The sequence below is a fragment of the Lipomyces arxii genome (assembly GCF_038497795.1).
Source record: "Lipomyces arxii strain Phaff 12-163 unplaced genomic scaffold V1512scaffold_3, whole genome shotgun sequence".
In the NCBI taxonomy this organism is placed as follows: Eukaryota; Fungi; Ascomycota; class Lipomycetes; order Lipomycetales; family Lipomycetaceae; genus Lipomyces; species Lipomyces arxii.
The window spans coordinates 44,659-62,017 of record NW_027117702.1 but is presented as its reverse complement, the minus strand read 5'-3'; the positions used below and the strand labels follow the sequence as shown (position 1 = coordinate 62,017).

General features: G+C 46.0%; 9 protein-coding genes across 9 annotated transcripts; 6 read left to right on the top strand and 3 right to left on the bottom strand.

Annotated features, from left to right (window-relative positions):
• Positions 1-241: 241 nt before the first annotated feature.
• V1512DRAFT_246000 (Mis12-Mtw1 protein family-domain-containing protein) lies at positions 242-1,711 on the bottom strand (the record flags this gene model as incomplete). Its single annotated transcript, XM_066914407.1, has 5 exons — positions 242-721; positions 766-1,013; positions 1,060-1,383; positions 1,435-1,447; positions 1,499-1,711. 5 exons carry the CDS (start codon positions 1,709-1,711, stop codon positions 242-244), a joined length of 1,278 nt encoding a protein of 425 aa, XP_066772857.1.
• Positions 1,712-1,977: 266 nt separating this feature from the next.
• V1512DRAFT_245999 (phosphatidylserine decarboxylase-domain-containing protein) lies at positions 1,978-5,433 on the bottom strand (the record flags this gene model as incomplete). Its single annotated transcript, XM_066914406.1, has 10 exons — positions 1,978-2,124; positions 2,172-2,263; positions 2,314-2,483; positions 2,531-2,878; positions 2,922-3,063; positions 3,107-4,842; positions 4,888-4,967; positions 5,016-5,171; positions 5,230-5,274; positions 5,323-5,433. 10 exons carry the CDS (start codon positions 5,431-5,433, stop codon positions 1,978-1,980), a joined length of 3,027 nt encoding a protein of 1,008 aa, XP_066772856.1.
• A 139-nt stretch (positions 5,434-5,572) lies between these two features.
• On the bottom strand, positions 5,573-7,052 carry V1512DRAFT_221132 (Anp1-domain-containing protein). The gene is made up of 3 exons (XM_066913710.1): positions 5,957-7,052; positions 5,818-5,914; positions 5,573-5,771 (listed from the first exon to the last, which is right to left on the bottom strand). Exons 1-3 carry the CDS (start codon positions 6,735-6,737, stop codon positions 5,606-5,608), a joined length of 1,044 nt encoding a protein of 347 aa, XP_066772855.1. The 5' UTR covers positions 6,738-7,052; the 3' UTR covers positions 5,573-5,605.
• A 148-nt stretch (positions 7,053-7,200) lies between these two features.
• Positions 7,201-10,214, top strand: V1512DRAFT_221131 (Transketolase, thiamine diphosphate binding domain-containing protein). The gene is made up of 4 exons (XM_066913709.1): positions 7,201-7,753; positions 7,800-7,839; positions 7,892-7,994; positions 8,044-10,214. The coding sequence occupies exons 1-4, from the start codon at positions 7,694-7,696 to the stop codon at positions 9,896-9,898; spliced, it is 2,058 nt and encodes a 685-aa protein (XP_066772854.1). The 5' UTR covers positions 7,201-7,693; the 3' UTR covers positions 9,899-10,214.
• On the top strand, positions 10,215-11,304 carry V1512DRAFT_258795 (uncharacterized protein). The gene has a single exon (XM_066915503.1). It carries the CDS (start codon positions 10,424-10,426, stop codon positions 11,201-11,203), a length of 780 nt encoding a protein of 259 aa, XP_066772853.1. The 5' UTR covers positions 10,215-10,423; the 3' UTR covers positions 11,204-11,304.
• A 61-nt stretch (positions 11,305-11,365) lies between these two features.
• On the top strand, positions 11,366-12,135 carry V1512DRAFT_95654 (uncharacterized protein). The gene has a single exon (XM_066918568.1). The coding sequence runs from the start codon at positions 11,391-11,393 to the stop codon at positions 11,907-11,909; it is 519 nt and encodes a 172-aa protein (XP_066772852.1). The 5' UTR covers positions 11,366-11,390; the 3' UTR covers positions 11,910-12,135.
• A 401-nt stretch (positions 12,136-12,536) lies between these two features.
• V1512DRAFT_203451 (fork head domain-containing protein) lies at positions 12,537-14,150 on the top strand (the record flags this gene model as incomplete). Its single annotated transcript, XM_066913294.1, has 2 exons — positions 12,537-12,624; positions 12,676-14,150. 2 exons carry the CDS (start codon positions 12,537-12,539, stop codon positions 14,148-14,150), a joined length of 1,563 nt encoding a protein of 520 aa, XP_066772851.1.
• Positions 14,151-14,356: 206 nt separating this feature from the next.
• V1512DRAFT_289640 (putative reticulon-like protein RtnA short variant) lies at positions 14,357-15,304 on the top strand. Its single transcript, XM_066918186.1, has 3 exons — positions 14,357-14,463; positions 14,510-14,671; positions 14,720-15,304. Exons 1-3 carry the CDS (start codon positions 14,409-14,411, stop codon positions 15,250-15,252), a joined length of 750 nt encoding a protein of 249 aa, XP_066772850.1. The 5' UTR covers positions 14,357-14,408; the 3' UTR covers positions 15,253-15,304.
• A 97-nt stretch (positions 15,305-15,401) lies between these two features.
• V1512DRAFT_258785 (ATP-NAD kinase-like domain-containing protein) lies at positions 15,402-17,043 on the top strand (the record flags this gene model as incomplete). The annotated part of the gene is made up of 3 exons (XM_066915502.1): positions 15,402-15,622; positions 15,669-15,708; positions 15,755-17,043. 3 exons carry the CDS (start codon positions 15,402-15,404, stop codon positions 16,871-16,873), a joined length of 1,380 nt encoding a protein of 459 aa, XP_066772849.1. The 3' UTR covers positions 16,874-17,043.
• Positions 17,044-17,359: the final 316 nt, after the last annotated feature.

The following is a 17,359-nucleotide window of genomic DNA, read 5'->3' as shown; positions in this document are numbered from 1 at the left end:
AAAAGTGACCCGGTGTTAATAGTGTAGATATTTACTTGGCGCATCCACCCCGTGCGATAGAAGGGTCGTGCTAGACCGGTCAATTCTTATATTTATGATACATGATATTATGCTAGTTACTGTTACACCTCAAGCTTTCCACACAATACAAAAAAACTCAGATATGAGAGAAAAAAATTAAGAAATAATAAACGCCCCTGGTCATCAAACATTATCGTACACTCTCCATAATCACCATCACCTATAACCTGTCAATTCTCGTCAACGTTTGCAAGACGTCTCTGATTGCAAGCCCGTCTGTTCCGGCTGCCACTCTTGCTTGTTTCTGCGTCCGATCAACCGCATCCGCCGTTTGTTTAAGCACCTGTTCCGCGTATTTTTCTGCTGCAGCAGCGACCGCATCGATAGCGTGAACGGAGTGTCTGAGCATGTCGAGCTCAAACTCAACATTCTTCGCCGACGCCATGAGCGAGTCTAGAGTTGGTCGGCTCTCGTCTGCCTCGCGGTTCGCTTGCTCGGTCAAGAATGATGCTTCTTTTGGCAATAGCAGCGACACGTCAACACTCATTGACGGTGGTACCAGTGGTTTCGTGTCTGCCTCGACCTCTGCCCACGCTTTTCTCTCCGCCCGTAACCGTTCTAGCCGTTTTTTGAACTCGTTTGCCTTCGCCAAATTGACCACGTTTTGTGGATTTGGTTTCCTTGGCCGGTCCTCATCGTCCTATTTCATTAGTTTGTATAACATAATCAAGTAGACAAACGCACCTGTCGGTTCCACCAACTAGTCGAGATCTTTCCCTCAGTCAAATCCTTGACTATTTCCTCCTCAATCAACTTTGCAATCGCAAGCGCAGACATGTGTGCCTTGCCGCGCCGCTTGTCCCGCGGTTTGATCTCGTCTATTGACCGATGCGCGCACCATGTGAGCAACTGTTTCATTCGGTGCGGATCTGGCAAATCTGAGTCCAAGTGTTTGTAAAAATCATCGGCAGGAATATCTGCGTGCGGCACAGCTATTCGTGTTAGCTTTCATGCTTTAGCCGCGTAGGAAAAACGTACCAACGAGCCCGTTGCTAAGCGAACTGGCACGCTTACCCCTCATGCCCAGACTACTCCGTCTACTGAGTTGTCCCTGTCGCAACTGTTGATTCCGTCGAATCATCGGCGTATCTGTCAATGGCAGCGACACTATTGTCGTGTGAGTTTCTTCAGTATATGAGTGTCCTTTATTTCCTGCCGGTACGACGGTCGGTGAGTCCTCTTCAAACCTAAACGGTTTACTGATAGTTTGACTCGTCCGTGTCGGTGAGCCGTGTGGTGGTGATGGTGGTCTTATGTTGCGAACTCTTGTGAATGTGAACCCGTCATCATCTTCAACTTGTGCTATATTTTGTCAGTTCCCTCAAATCCAGCTTCCATCACGACAAATCCTACCATTTCGCGCCTTCTAAAGAATTTATCAGCATTTAACCTTCTCATCTCATCACAAAATACTAACCTTGAACTTTTTTGAACTGGCTAAGATCTTCGTCTCTGCAGCGACCGCAGCCGCCCGACGTGGTTTTGTAATTTCCTTCTCTTCCATTTTCCGTTTAGTTACGGCCTTCGTCACTGGTTGTGGTGAACGCATTGTGTTTGCAAGATTGATTGACTCGCGTAATGTTGACGAAGACACTGGGATTGTTGCTACTGACGCGTGCCCGGACGGCATTATATTGTTTTTGAAAATACAGTTAGTTCCCGATATATTCTGTGCTTAATCACTTGACGCATTCAAATTCCCAAAAACCACGTCTTTAGTTCGTGAGAAAAAACAAAAAAGACTGTGTGTGAGGTCAGTTCCGGTGTCGATGTGCTTACGATGGACCATTTAAACTTTACTTTTGTTCGTGCCGTTGTCCCGGCAACCGTAGTATAAACACAACACGTCTACGCCAATTTTTATGCTTTCGAAAAAAGACTCACCACAAATATATACTACAAGTCAGATACTTTAGGAGCCAAACTGCCTTCAACGCGCCTCGCCGCTTCAACTTTGTCTTTTTCTGTAATGTCTTTACCGCCATGTCCGGGTGCCCATTCACTTTCATCTTTCGCGTGTCCAATTGACATGCCGACCCGAATCTACACTATAAGAATTTTGTTGATAAAATAAAGTGATCAAAACATACCAGAGTCTCCAATGACTGGCGAGAGTTTTCCAGCAAGTCAGAATCGAAAACCATCTTATCTCGCTGGAAAAACACAAGCAAAGTGCTGCCGCCTAAACACATCAGTCCATTGCATCACTACTTGCCACAAAGAAGCACATACCAAATCGGAAGTATCCAAGCTCGTCTGTTCGACAAACTCGATCACCTTGTTTGGCCGTGATGACTGTACTCCCAACCATCATCGCGCCTACACAAACGACCATCACCGTTCCAAACTCGTCCGACTCGATCGGCACGAGCACTCTCACATTCTCGCCATACACATCCAGTCTGTCATAGATCAGTTTCACACTCATTCATTTATTTAAAGTACGCACGCTGATCGGATTGCCATCGGATTGACCGTATAATAAGCACCGGCAATTGCCTTTGGCTCGCCGAGCACTCCATCGACTGGTATGTGGAACCGGTGGTAATCTTGAGGTGCAAGCCTAAAGATTGCCATAGACCCGTCAACGAACTTGCGGACCTCGCCAGGGTATGCTTGTCCAAAAAGCCGCTCAATTCCAAACTCTCGACCCTTGACCCAGATCGACGTCGCAGACGTGACCGAGTCAAATACGACCGTCCTGCAGTCTGCGGGCGAAGTTATGACTTTTTTGCAGTCGGGTGCAGCACAAGGGCGCGCGCCGGGTACGAGCTGTCTGTAGAAGAACTCGTTAAACCTGCGGTGTTAGCATGCCTTAAAGCATCACCAGACGCACATACGTCTTAAACTCGTTCAGCGGTCGCCTAACTTCTGACAGGTCAAGCTGATGAAAGTTTATGAACGGTATAATCGCCTTAACTGAGTGTGGATTGTCGTATTTCATGCCTTGTTTCACGCTTAAAGAGGCCAGCATTTGTCGAACTACTTGTCAGTCATCACTCTTAGCAGCGCACTAATCACGTACTCTTTTTGCTTTCCATTTCTTTGTTCCGTAATCCTTTATACAGCAGTCTAATCCCAAGTCTAACGTACATACTCATTCGCTCCTCAAAAACAAGTCCAGTTATGCGGTCTTGGACGAGAATGTTCGCCGAATTCGCACCAAGCTTATACCCGCCGTACGACACTCTTGTGACAACCTTGCCAAACCATTTTCGCTTAGCTTGCTCGGGCGTGACGTACGAGTTTAACGTTAATAGGTCGGCCTGTTTCCAGTCTTGGCTGGCACATGTAGCCAAGTGGGTCACGATGTCAACTTCAGATCCTCTGTCAAGATGCGGTGCCTGGCAAAATGGGCATTTGCGAATGACAAGCACACGTTCTTCGGTTTCGTCAATGTCCTGGTCAAACGTCTCGAATTCGCCCTTAGCCTGGACGTCGGTCACTGTCTTCTCGCCGTCGTCAGGATCAAGGTCGTTCAGGTGTTTGTCCAGGTCGTCATCGACTGCCTCACCCTCGTCGTTCGCAACCACAGGCGCACCACCAGGCTCTATTATCGCAATGCCTTGGTTCGACGCATGCACAATATTCCTGCTGTCTTTCTCGACCTGGTCCTCCAAACACACAATAGCCTCATCAATCGTGAGTTCGTCAACAATCGACTTTCCAAATCGAGAAAAAAATTTGTCAATAGTTTCGCTTCGAAGAGTGGCCCCAAGCTGCTCGAGCAAGTTACTAAATTCGTATCGTGAGATCGTGCCGCTGCTATTCTCATCGTATTTGAGCAGGAGCGTGCGCCAGAACTGCTGCCTTAGAGCTGAGTACGGCGCGTACCTGGCCCGTAACGTGATTTTCGGGCTGTGTTTGTCTTCCCAGCGAGACCTATTCTTGAGCAGCAGCGGGACTGAAAAGGTTGGCATCTCTGGACTCGATAGTGGGTCGACTGTTGGTGCAGAGTACTGCATGCGTGACGACCTAGGCCTTGATTGTGATCGTGATTGTGACCGCGAACGTGACCGTGACCGCGACCGTGACCGTGACCGTGACCGAGGCCCTACAGGTGAAGACTGGCGAGTGCCCGACTGTGACGTATTTAGCAAAGAACTAGACGGCGAACGCGAGCGAGATCCTCTCTGCATAGGCAAGTCGTACAATCCTGTGGCCATATTTGTAGCCGGACTAGTTTCTAGAATATCCTGCAGTGCGACAATCGCCGTCGCAACGGAGTCGTTTCCCGAGAGCGAGTCGCGGTCGATGACTTCAATGGTAAAAGAGTAATGTTTTTCATGATGCAAAATCGGGAACACCACTTTTTCGTTATAGGTCGGATTGAGCGTATGTCTCTGAGCAGCCGTGCGAACAACGTTTTTTCCAAACGATATCACGACGAACGGGTCCATGTCGAAGCCTGTGCGGGTGAAGTTGTGCTCTGGTGGTAAATCAGTCACAGACACAATCTCTAAAAATACGATGCCAACTACAGTGGCTGTCGTTGGGTACTGAAATGGTGTTAGAGCTGTCGATGAGCGCACAAGCTGGCGTCGAGAAGGTTCGTCAATTTCAGAGTCTGAGTCTGTAGGGGTATTTCCCAGTGAAGCCAGCTGAATGTTTCTGCGGGGCGCAAATGCCCTCCATTTGCGGAGTAACGACTCGTTACTTGCACCTGGATCGGCTGGATCTGATAAAGCCAGTTTTACAAAAACTGAACCTTTGATATTCCTGTTTCGTGCTCTGGTTGAATGTAATGGATACCATTTTCCTCTGTTTACTCTTAGCCGTATTCGGGTTGAAACACAACAAACCTACTCATTTTCGTCAGAGTACGTCACTGTCGGCGTTCTTCCAAACGTTTCCTCTAAAGAGATATAGAAACTGCCTAAATAATCCTGTTAAGATCAGTCGTCGAAAGTCATAGACCGTGTACGTCAGCGTACGCTCTTGAACCTGTCTTTATCCCATACCGTGCCGGCAATGACAAAGTCTGAACTAGAAGTCAAACTTGTTTTAAAAATCGCGTTCCACTCCGGGTCGAGCGTTTTTGGGATCGCGTGTGTTGTTGCTTTAAAATCGTCAAGCGCGATGACAACATACTGCACAATGTCAGCAATTGCTGCTCAGAATCGTGATCTCTGATGCTCCAAATCTCACCGGATCAGAAGTTCCTCCTCTATCAGCAGCAGCAAGATTTTTGGCCTAAATTTGTCAGTATGAAGTGGTATAGAGGAGTACGAAGTATTAGACCTTGACGATCGAAACGATCAGCGTCAATGAGTCGGGCAAGTCTGGAGACGAGTTTCTAGAATTCCCAGGCGATGCCTTCGGGGTTTTGTTTAAAAAGACCGGAAGCACCATTTTTGTAAACTGTGAATGGTATGACCGAACAATTATGAGAATGACAATATAGATGTGGGTGTACGGCTACGAAATGTACGCACGGTGAGCGGCTGTTTTGCTTTGCCCGTATTAGGTAATTCTTCAAACTCGTTTCATGTACATGTTTAATTTACAGTCATTACCCAACTATTTATTCATTGTAATGGTACACAAGGTAGTTTGGCAAGCCATAAGCTTGATATCCTAGTCTTTTGGCCATTTTGGCAAAACCTTCGGACTCTAGTAAGTGGTAGAATGGGAAAGATGGAAACATTGCGCCATCACGATGCACGTCCGCCTTAACTAGTAAAGCAGTACTATCTAAATCAGAAAGATGAAACAAAGCGAAAAGAAAAAACTTACGCTCCGACACCGTCTAATGGCATTTCTTCGTGAGCATCGTTGCCGGCAACGTATTGATATGACATCAAAGTGCGATAAGTAGCCATTTCAGAGTAGCCTATAAATTAGACACGTCTCAAGGTAAAATGAAATCGCTCACCTTCAAATATAACGTCATCATCTGGCATGGCTTTTGCCATTTGGACTGCGGTATCGCTGTCCTGCCAACTGTTAAAATCGTAGGCTCTGATTTTGTTCTCGCCGTGGTCGACATAACGCTGATAGCAGTTCGCGACAATGACCGGTTTATTGTGTGCCGCGAGGTCTTGAATCAATGTCTGAGGAGATTCAACAATGTCTGCGTCGAGCCAAAGCACCCAGCTAATTTCAGCGTTGATTGTAGTTGTGAACAGCGAGTTTCTTGCCCTGGCCATTGCCGCCCTCCGTTCTTTCTGGCCAGATAACGCGTGTCTATCCTTCTCACTCTGCGAAAATGGAGATTCAAAATCTTGTCGCAGTATGGTAACCTTTGAGAACCGATTCTTCTTTGGTCCTGTTTGTAAAACCTTGACTGCTTCTTCTAGTCGAAGTAGAGCACTGTTTGCCTCCCTACCTCTTGGTAAAATAAACCCAAGCTCAATTAGTTCATGCGGATAATTCAGTCCAATTAAATTGTTCCAGTAGTCTTCATAGAATCTGGCGATAGGAGTCAATATCAAGACGCGTTCTTGATTTTCGAATGAACGCCATGTTGACTGTAGACTGTTCATCTGATGCCTAATTATAGATTTTGAACCACCGGCAGCAGGTGGAGGTCTGTTGTGAGCTTTTTTGGTTGAGCCTGAATATGAAAAGAAGTAAAATGTTAAGAACAGACAGACACCAATCAGTGTTATGATTGTAGTCCTACGATTTTGTAGTTTGCTCGATCTGTATGCCATTTTGTGTATAAAAAAATAGTCAGTTCCGACTTAAAAACCACACAGAACGAATCCAATCAAACGACAACAAACTCATTTGCTAAACCAGACCAAGGAGTCGAGATTTGGACACGTGTGAATGAGTCGTGTTTAGACGGTAAAAAGACTTGCCAAGAGTCAAGATGTTATTGATTGAAGATATTGTTTATGATGGTTAGTGCATAAGTAAGCGTTTGTGTTCTGTTCGTGCAGTCACGTGAAGTTATTTATGTCCTTTAAATAAAGTGAACAATTTAGTGTAAAGATTTAGTTAGTGTAGAGATGAATAGAAATACATAGTTAATTTATTAGTGGAATAAGTTATCGGAATATGACGTAGATTATTACTGTGAATATAAGCAGTAGTTATGAAATATACTAAGTATTATACAGCAGATCAGTCTTACAACGCGTTGGATGCGAAATAAACAAAAAGACTGATATAGGTATGGATAAAATATATCAAACTAAAAAAATAACTTATAATAAAGCACAATCATTTAAATAAATAAAATAAGTTTAAGTACATAAAAAAAATAAAAAAATAAATAAAAATAAAAAAATAAACCCTGTATAAAGATTACTGGATTAGGCATAAAGTATACAAAGTACGGCCCAAGTCCGGTACTGGTCGCACATGTTCCGGTCCAACTATTTGTATGGTTTATTTAAGCACAAACAATTCAGATATTTTGCGTTTATTTAGACTGATATTCTTATTGCGCATCGCAAGTATACCCAAATGTATAAAACATACGTATATACACCATAAATCACCATGCAACGTTTAATTTACACGGCTGGGGTATTCCCGGGCTAGAGACGCCCGACGTCGAAGCTCACCCTTCGCCTTCATCAACTCCAAACTATCCACTTTTTCTTCCTTTTCCTATTTTTTTCAACTCGAATCCTCTCAATTGCTTAGTATTCGTTTAAAAATGGCCCCTTCTTTTGATAACGTTGATACTTTGACCATCAACACCATCCGTCTGTTGGCTGTACGTACTATTTCTATCCCGATACCATTACTGTACTAATAATCAGGTTGATGCCGTCTCAAAGGCAAACTCTGGTCACCCAGGCGGTAAGTAACATTGTATTCATCTCTGTCTTGGCAATTGAATTCTAATATTCAGCCCCTATGGGTCTTGCCCCGGTCGCGCACGTCTTGTTCAACAAGTTCATGACCTTTAACCCTAAGAACCCTAAGTTTATGAACCGTGACAGATTTGTTCTTTCGTATGTAATTCGTTATTGAGATCCAATTTAGGTAGATCTGACGTATTAGAAACGGTCACGGATGTATGCTGTTGTACGCCCTCCTCCACTTGTACGGATATGACTTGTCTCTCGATGACCTCAAGAACTTCCGTCAGCTTGGATCCAAGACCCCTGGTCACCCCGAAGCTGCTGATACCCCTGGTGTTGAAGTTACTACTGGTCCTCTTGGACAAGGTATCTGCAATGCTGTTGGTCTCGCCATGGGCCAGGCTCACTACGCTGCTTCGTTCAACAAGCCCGGATATGACCTGTTTACTAACTACACATATTGTATCATGGGTGATGGTTGTGTTATGGAGGGTGTTGCTTCCGAGGCATGCTCAACTGCTGGTCATTTGCAGCTCGGAAACTTGATTGTTTTCTACGATGACAACCATATCTCCATTGATGGTGACACTGCCCAGGCCTTGACCGAGGACGTCATCGCCAAGTATGAGGCTTACGGATGGCACACTCAGTGGGTCAAGGACGGCGACCACGATCTTGCTGGGCTTGCCGAGGCCATTGAGATTGCCAAGACTGTCAAGGACAAGCCATCTTTGATCAAGGTCACTACCACCATTGGATTCGGTTCGCTTTTGCAGGGGACCCACGGTGTCCACGGAAACGCCCTCAAGGCTGACGATGTTGTCCACGTTAAGAAGCTCTTTGGATTTAACCCTGAGGAGTTTTTCGCTGTTGCCCCTGAGGTCTACGAGCTTTGCGGAAAGGCCGCTTCTGCCGGTGCCGCCGCTGAGGAGGAATGGAACCAGTTGTACGCCAAGTACACTGCTGAATTCCCCGAGCTCGGTGCCGAGTTGCAGCTCAGAATCGAGAACAAGCTTCCCGAGGGATGGGAGAAGAAGTTACCTGTCTACACCACTTCTGACCCCGCTATCGCGTCCCGTAAGTTGTCCGAGACTGTCTTGAACGCGATTTGTGACACCGTCCCTGCTTTGATTGGCGGTTCAGCAGATTTGACTGGATCCAACTACACCAGATGGAAGACTGCTGTTGACTATCAGCCTCCGAGCACTGGATTCGGTACTTATGCCGGCCGATATATCCGATATGGTGTCCGTGAACATGGTATGGGTGCCATCATGAACGGTCTTGCTGCCTACGGTGGTATGATCCCATTCGGCGGTACATTCTTGAACTTTGTTTCGTACGCTGCTGGAGCTGTTAGATTGTCAGCTTTGAGTGAGGTTCGTGTTATCTGGGTTGCGACTCACGATTCGATTGGTCTTGGAGAGGATGGACCAACTCATCAGCCTATTGAGACTCTTGCACATTTCCGGGCTACCCCCAACCTTATGGTGTGGCGTCCAGCTGATGGTAACGAGACCTCTGCTGCCTACTACATGGCTTTGACCGAGAAACACACTCCTTCCATTATGGCCTTGTCTCGCCAGAACCTGCCTCAGCTCGAGGGATCTACGATCGAGAAGGCATGTAAAGGAGGATACGTCTTGAAGGAAGTTGAGGGAGCTGATTTGACTTTGGTCTCGACCGGATCTGAAGTTTATCTCTCGCTTGAGGCTGTTAAGATTCTCGAGGGTAAGGGTTACAAATGTAGACTCGTGTCAATGCCTGACTGGCACACTTTTGATAAGCAGCCAACTGAGTACCAATTGAGTGTTTTCCCTGATGGACACCCTATTATGTCTGTTGAGGTCATGACTACTCTCGGATGGTCCAAGTACTCTCACGAGCAGTTTGGAATTAACCGATTTGGAGCTTCCGGTCCTTATCAAAAGGTTTACGAGAAGTTTGGATTTACTGGTGAGGGTATTGCGGAGAAGGGCGAGGCTGTCATTTCTGCGTACAAGGGATATAGCCCGCGTTCGCCATTGCACAAGGCCTTCACTCTTCTTGAGTAATTTAATTAGTTTATTTGACGGATGAGTAATAATATATATATATATATATATATATACATATGTACCGAAATGACTAATTTTGAGATGAGCGATAAATATGAACGTACGGCGTACGTCGTTTAGAATTTTGCTCGGCAGAGCCGGACGCCTGGATTTTAAGCGTTGAGTATAGTTCGAAGTTTAATTGTGTGGAGACTTGTTTTGTGTAGTGTGAAACTGAATATTAAAGCCTAGGACGGAATGACAAGTGCGGCTGAGAGTTTAAGGGGATTTTGATGCTCAAGCGAGATGTAGTTTCTTTTTGTTACGTAGTACAAAGATTAGACTGTCATGATCAAGACATAGAAAATATAGATTTGCTTAAACAGGTTAAGCAGGCTAAGGCGCCGTACTGGGCATATAAGTGCCGAAATATTGGAAAAACTTTATCTTTGTGTTTGCCATCTTAGATCTCTCTTCTTAAATACTGTTATATTTCTTGGTAGACCCCAGCAAAGTGTGGAACAAAGTTTACCAGATAGAAAGATGTCTTCACACCCTCCTAGGCTACCTCCAATAAGTTCATTTAAATCAGTTAGCCCACCCAATTCGTTGGAATCGGCTCCTTCTTCATATATAGATAATATAACAATGTCTCAAGAACAGCAGCGATGGAGTGACAGATCAGCTGGTCCGGTAGCTTGGCCGCGTTCGACATTGATTTCTAGCTCATCTGGCCAGAGACTACCTCCGATCCAATACGATACTGTTAATGAGCGGGATGACATGCTACGAGGTACGGCAGTTCAACTGTCGCATTCAAAAGCGGTCGAGCGAGCAAGAATGGCAACAGAGTATAGGAGGCGGATCGAACGCGTACAGGAAAATGCGTCGCACGTGTACCACTTCATGGCTACGTCGGCTCAGGTGCCGTCGCCAGGAAGAGAACCAGGCGAACTGTCCGGGTTTCCTGCATCGCCGTCGTTGTCCATGCTGGACGATTTACTCACACGGGCGAAGGAAAACGTTCGATTCCTAGAGGCCTGGAAGGCTTTAGTCGAGAGCGAACATGTGAATGCCGAGTTGCGACAGCAGAGTGTCGAGGAGGCTGGCAAGCTGTTCAGAGTTGATCAGACATCGTCAGCCGCTTTAATGACTAAAAAAAGGACACGAGGGATTTCGTCATTAAGATGTCATCAGTGTGGAATACTTGAGACACCTGAATGGCGGCGTGGACCAGATGGAGCTCGGACACTATGCAATGCGTGTGGACTTCAACACGCGAAATTATTAAAAAAACAGAGCAAGATGAAGAATGAATTATAAAACGGAGGCATATACGGTCATATTACGATTATAATGAATGAAGGGTATTGTACATATAATTAGAGAAGGTAAAATAAGCAGAGTAATATAGACTAAATAGGAAATATTGTAAAGATATTAAAGTGGCATACTATGGCTGCGCAGGGTAAATCACCACCATTAGAGCGTTTTTCTCAGCTCCGAATGAATGCTTTCATTTCTGCCGCACACATCAAACACAGCTTCATTATTATTTTTATTATTATTATTGTTCAATTGCACTCAAAATTTACCACGCTCAGCACAACTCTTTTTGGTGAAACGTCGTGATGGTCTTCTAGAATATCGCGAACTACATCACAAAAGCGAGATTCGAAATATCATGGCCACGGGCGACCATGCACTCTCAATTCCGTCCGCGTCGCCAACCCCGACTTCAACTCTCGCAACTCCGGCCCTCTCCTCATCCTCGACCCCGTCTGCGTCCATGTCTGGTTCACCAGAAGGATCATCACCGGAATTACATCGAACCGTGCTATTAAGTCGGACAACACACCCGGGCCAGATTGTGCTCGAACAGAGTGACTGGAACATACGACAACCGTACCCATCACCTTCGAGTGAAGGACCTGATGAGATGAAGGTTGGAGGAGATGTTTTGGCAGAGGCTGCGAGGAGGGCAGAGATGGATATTTTGGCGTTGGATATTGAGGAAATGCAATTTTAGTTGTTATTTGTGTATATTATGTATAATATTTTTATTCTATCTACTCATTCGGTATTGAATTACCGTAGTATGTACTATATGCTGTTCACTGTCTTGTATACTACATAATGTGCTTATTGTGTAGACTATGTTGATTGCCGTAAAGTAAATAGAATATAGCACTACGTAGTAAGCAAGGTATGTCTCACTCAATACATATTAAACCACATACTACGTTACAGCGCCTATAACACTACATAATACACTTCAATGCACATAGCACTATGCAAAACCACGACATCTAATCAAGCGTATATATGTGCCCAAAGAGTATATGCCATAGGCGACGCCGCATAAGTCACGTGGATTCCGGTTTGTTTACGCCTTTTTGTTTTGCTTCGGCTCGACTTTTTTAATCATCCAAATTGTAATTTGCATCACCACTTTTAACTAGGTCAGACTGGATTCACGCATGTCGTCTCCTTTGAAAAGACACCGCGTTCGCTTAGAGGAGCACGATTCGCCTTCAAAATCAAAAAAACGAAGGGTATGTGATTGTTTATTCTCTCTCCTTAATGTCAATACTAATGTCAGGTCCATGAAATGCCTCCGCCAGATAATCTGAACACCATCATTCAGAGACTGCATATGCCAAATCGTCGCGTTCAAGTTTCAATAGACTACGCTAATGCAAATAATGCAAACACTGAAGTCCAAGCATACGCTAAACTAGCAGGTACTTAGAATTAGTTGCATGTGACTAGGAAAGCTGACAATGCCAAAAAAGGCTCAGTATGGACATACTATGTAAGGGAATTAAGGGTTACTATCGGGCGATACTCTGACCAAGTCGTACCTTCACTTGGAACACTAGATTCTGTCGATATCGATCTCGGCCCGGCAAAAGTTGTCAGTAGACACCATGCCATAATCAGGTACGACCTTAACTCACGGTGTTGGGTGATTGAGGTCATCGGACGGAATGGCGTCAAAATAGACGGCAGAATGTACAAGGATGGCAAGACAGTTGAGCTACATTCAGGAAATATACTTGACATTGGCGGCGTGCAAATGATGTTTGTTTTACCAGACAAAGTGCCTGAACTCGACGGTCAGCCGGCCGACATGCTGGACGAATTCGAGTCTGACATGGTTTCGTCTGCACCGGTACACAACTCGTCGGTCGCGTACCCGAAAGGTGTTGCCATTATTACCAAGCCACAAGTCAGAGGGGTTGAGACCATCGACAACACTTTCAACGACTTGAGCGTCGACGAGGCACGCGACATCAAGCCACCATACTCGTACGCGACCATGATTTCACAGGCGATTCTGTCGAGCAACGAGGGTAAACTTACGTTGGCAGCCATTTACGGCTGGATAGCAGACCACTACTCGTTTTACAGACATGCCAAATCAGGATGGCAGAACTCAATTCGACATAATCTGTCGCTTAACAAAGCGTTTCAGAAAGTCCCGCGTGCGACAGACGAGCCCGGAAAAGGCATGAAATGGCAGATCAATCCTGATTACAAGGAAGAATATGTCAAGAAACTGGCTGATAAAGAACTCAGCCGGCGGCGAGGGGCCGCAATGTTCACTGCTTTGCCTCTTGCTAGCTCAAGTGGAGATGGGAGAGAAGCCAGCTCAAGCGGTATGGCCAGTCAAGATGTAGAAGACAATAAGGAGGCAATAACGCCTCGAAGAGATATGAACAGTATATTGGGTTATACTCCCGAGAAGCTATCCAGTCGACATGAACCTAGTAATCTACGGGGCAGCGGTAGTGGCAATGGAGGCAGTCCGATTTCACTGGGCTTGAGAGCAAACGGGGCAGCAACGAAGACTCCTGTCGCGAGCCGGCAATCGGACGTGCTCGGGCTGCCATCGAGTGCACAGCAGCTTCCGTCGTCATTCTTGCCAAACTCGTCTCCTGGCCCGTCGTTCTGGAAGTACATGCAGCTGTCGACACCGGCCAAACCTAGCGAGTTTTCGCCGACCAAGTTTTCGAGCCCGCCAGGGGTAGATCAAGGCACACCGTCGCAGGCCACACCTACACAGGTGTCGCAGTCACAAGCGACACAACCTACGCCACCGCATTATAGCCAGCGGAACCAGGAACAGATGCAAACAGCCGCGACATCGACCGCTGCCGCCGGGACAGCAGGAGAAGGGTTTGATGTTGTTGCCGCGGCTGCAAACTTACCTACACCAGCGGATGAAGGACTTGGAGATTTGCAAGGTGTTGATCTTGCGAGGTAAGTTTATTTTCTACAAAGCCTAGTGACGATGAAACGCTAACATACCAAAAGAGGGTTTAAACAGATTGGAAAATGGCGAATGAATGAAGGAGTCGAGTCGTAATTACAAAAATGACGTAAATATTACATAATATACTGTAGTGCGCTTACGTGATGGCCAATCGGTTATGGTCGATCGTAGAAGCTGAACTGATCAGGCACACGACAACTTTACTCAGCTTTCTACTTTCACCAAACAATTTTTCTAAGAAATAAAACAATGGCAGAGCAGACCACAGCAGAAGCCTTTCCGGCGTTAAAGATCGACGCATTTCGTACGTTACTTCACAGCTGTATAATAATATCAACTAATAAGGACAGCCCAGTTTGCAAAGTACAAGACCACGTTCTCTAATCTGTTCACGTGGAAGAGTCCATACGTTAGTGGAGCAGTGTTTGCAGCATCGATCGTTGTGTTGTATCTCGTGAAGTATGTCAATGTTGTTAAATTGGTGTTCAACGCAGCGTATGTTGCGCTTGGAAGTGAGTATTGTGGTTTGTTTACGTTTTTGCATACTGATCCATTGATAGCGGCCATCATCGTCGAATTTGCAGGTCGAACGATCAAGGGCGAGTCCGGATTTGTCAGTTCGTTCAAGTCTGGCGGATACTTTGTCATTTCAAAAGATGTTGTTGATCCATTGTTTGCAGAGACCGTTGCATTAACAAACTTCGGACTTGTCGAATTGCAACAAATTGTGTTTGTCGAGCATGTTTCTACGACTATCATTGCATTCGTTGTGTCATACTTCGTGTACATTCTTGTGAACTACGTGTCTCTCTACGCCCTTGCGTTCACTGCCATTATTGCCGCATTCACCGGCCCGATCGTGTACCGCACGTTCCAGACCGAGATCGACCAGCAGATCGCGGTTGTGTCCAAGATGATTGACGACCAAACCGCAGTGGTCAAGTCCAAGGCCGGCGAGCATTTTGGAAAGGCCGCTGGTGTCGCAAAGTCGTACGTTGATCTTGGGCTCGACAAGATTGGATACAAGCGCAACATGCCACCTGTTCCAAAGGCTACTCCTGTTGCCGCGCCTGAGCCTGTAGTTGCAGAGTAGACTTTTAATATTCAACGTAGATGATGAATGAATGAATTGCTACCAATATGAATAGATGTATTGTAGAAGTATACAAATGGCATAATTGCAGCATGGTTGCACATATAGTTTTAGTGATAATGAGGGTTCAAAGCACATACCAATGACCAATGTCATCAACACTGTCGCCAATTGAAACGCCGGCTTTGTCGAGTTCAAGGCAGAGTGTAAGGAGTATGACTGAATCAGGCGATTCCGGAGATTCAGGGATTTCCGGGATATATCGGAAGCCATGTTTTGTTCATAGTCGGTTTGACGATGCGGTCGATGTTGCACATGTGCTAAGGGAGATCTCGACTGACGCAGTTTCACATCTATCGCATTCGAGTCTGTACGTACATTGAAGAGAATTGTTGGCGTTGTTCTGATTTTGATAGGGTCCAAACTGCGACTGGTGTCCGGGAGTTAGCTAAGAGGGTGCGTTTAGACTTTTGAGCGGGATAAGACATGACTGATTGAACAGATTGGACAAGCGACCATAAGGATCAATGTACGATCAGTACTGATTGTTACAAAGGCAAGAGACAATAGCCTTGTACTATTAACGAGGCAACTGGCGCGATGGTTGATGAGTACGAGAGACGTGAATGTGTATGTTGATGCGAAGCTACGTATGTCGAAGCGGTTTGATGCTGAAGGGTTGGTCGATGAAGAACCAAAGTTTGAGAATAGTTTGCGATACTGGACACCAGAATTGACAAATATGATGCCAGACTTGTTTGACTTGGTGTTGACCTTAGGCGGCGATGGCACGGTGCTGTATACGTCCTGGTTGTTTCAGCGGATAGTCCCTCCTATTCTTGCATTCTCACTAGGCAGTCTTGGGTTTTTGACAAACTTCCCGTTCCAAGACCATGAATCTCATCTTGATAAAGTGTTTGACACTGGAATCAAAGTTAACTTAAGAATGAGGTTCACATGTACGATCTACAAGGATGGCCATCAGACTGAAACGCACCAGGTCATAAACGAAATTGTCATTGACCGCGGCCCAAGTCCGTTTATTTCAATGCTAGAACTTTACGGAGACAACCACCTGCTCACGGTCGTGCAAGCAGACGGGCTTATCTTATCAACCCCGACCGGATCGACAGCGTACTCCCTCTCTGCCGGCGGGTCATTGGTGCATCCAGACATCCCTGCCATTTCGGTCACGCCAATATGCCCCCACACGCTGTCGTTCCGGCCCATGCTGCTCCCAGACTCCATGCTGCTTAAAATCTCCGTCCCACGTGGCGCACGAAACACCGCCTGGGCGGCTTTCGACGGCAGACACAGGGTTGAGCTGACCGCAGGCGACTACGTGACGCTCACCGCATCGCAGTACCCTTTCCCGACCGTATCCGCCAGCCCGATGGACTACGTCGAGAGCGTGTCGAGGACGCTCAAATGGAACGTCCGCGAGCAGCAAAAACCGTTCATCGAGCCGGACAACGAGGTCGCCGAGGATGACTGGGATATAGACGACAGCACGAACAATTACTCGAGCTCGGTCGGGTCAGCTTTACAGTCCGCTGTCACGACCGGAAGCTCAAGTCCGTTGCAGCGCGAGTTTTCGTTTCTGTCGCTGGACAGGCCGTAATGGTGTTGGCTCTGGCTTACTATATTACTACTACATTGCACATATTATAATTGGTGGAGTCGTATGACTACAAATTAGATCACAGGATAAAGGGCATTTGGACCAGGCGTATTGTTTAAATTTCGTTCAATAATGTATATAAAAATATAGAATGCTGTTTTTTTTGAGGGGATAGGATGTATTACCGAATTTGTCAATGTAAATACGGGCTGGACGCACGACCCGCAGGTCCTCGAGACATACATAAAGGCCGGTCATTCCCTCATCCTTCACTCAAATGCATTTTGCTACTGTTCGCTGTGACTTGTGATACATTGCGGTGCCTTTTCCTACTTAACATATATATGTCTTTCACAGTACAAATTAATACGATATAAGGAAGAAATTATGTTTTCATGCACTAAACACCGAGACTAACGGTTTGAGCCGAAAATGCATGTGCTAAGGGTAAGGGTACACAATGCGAATACGAGAATGCGAGGATAA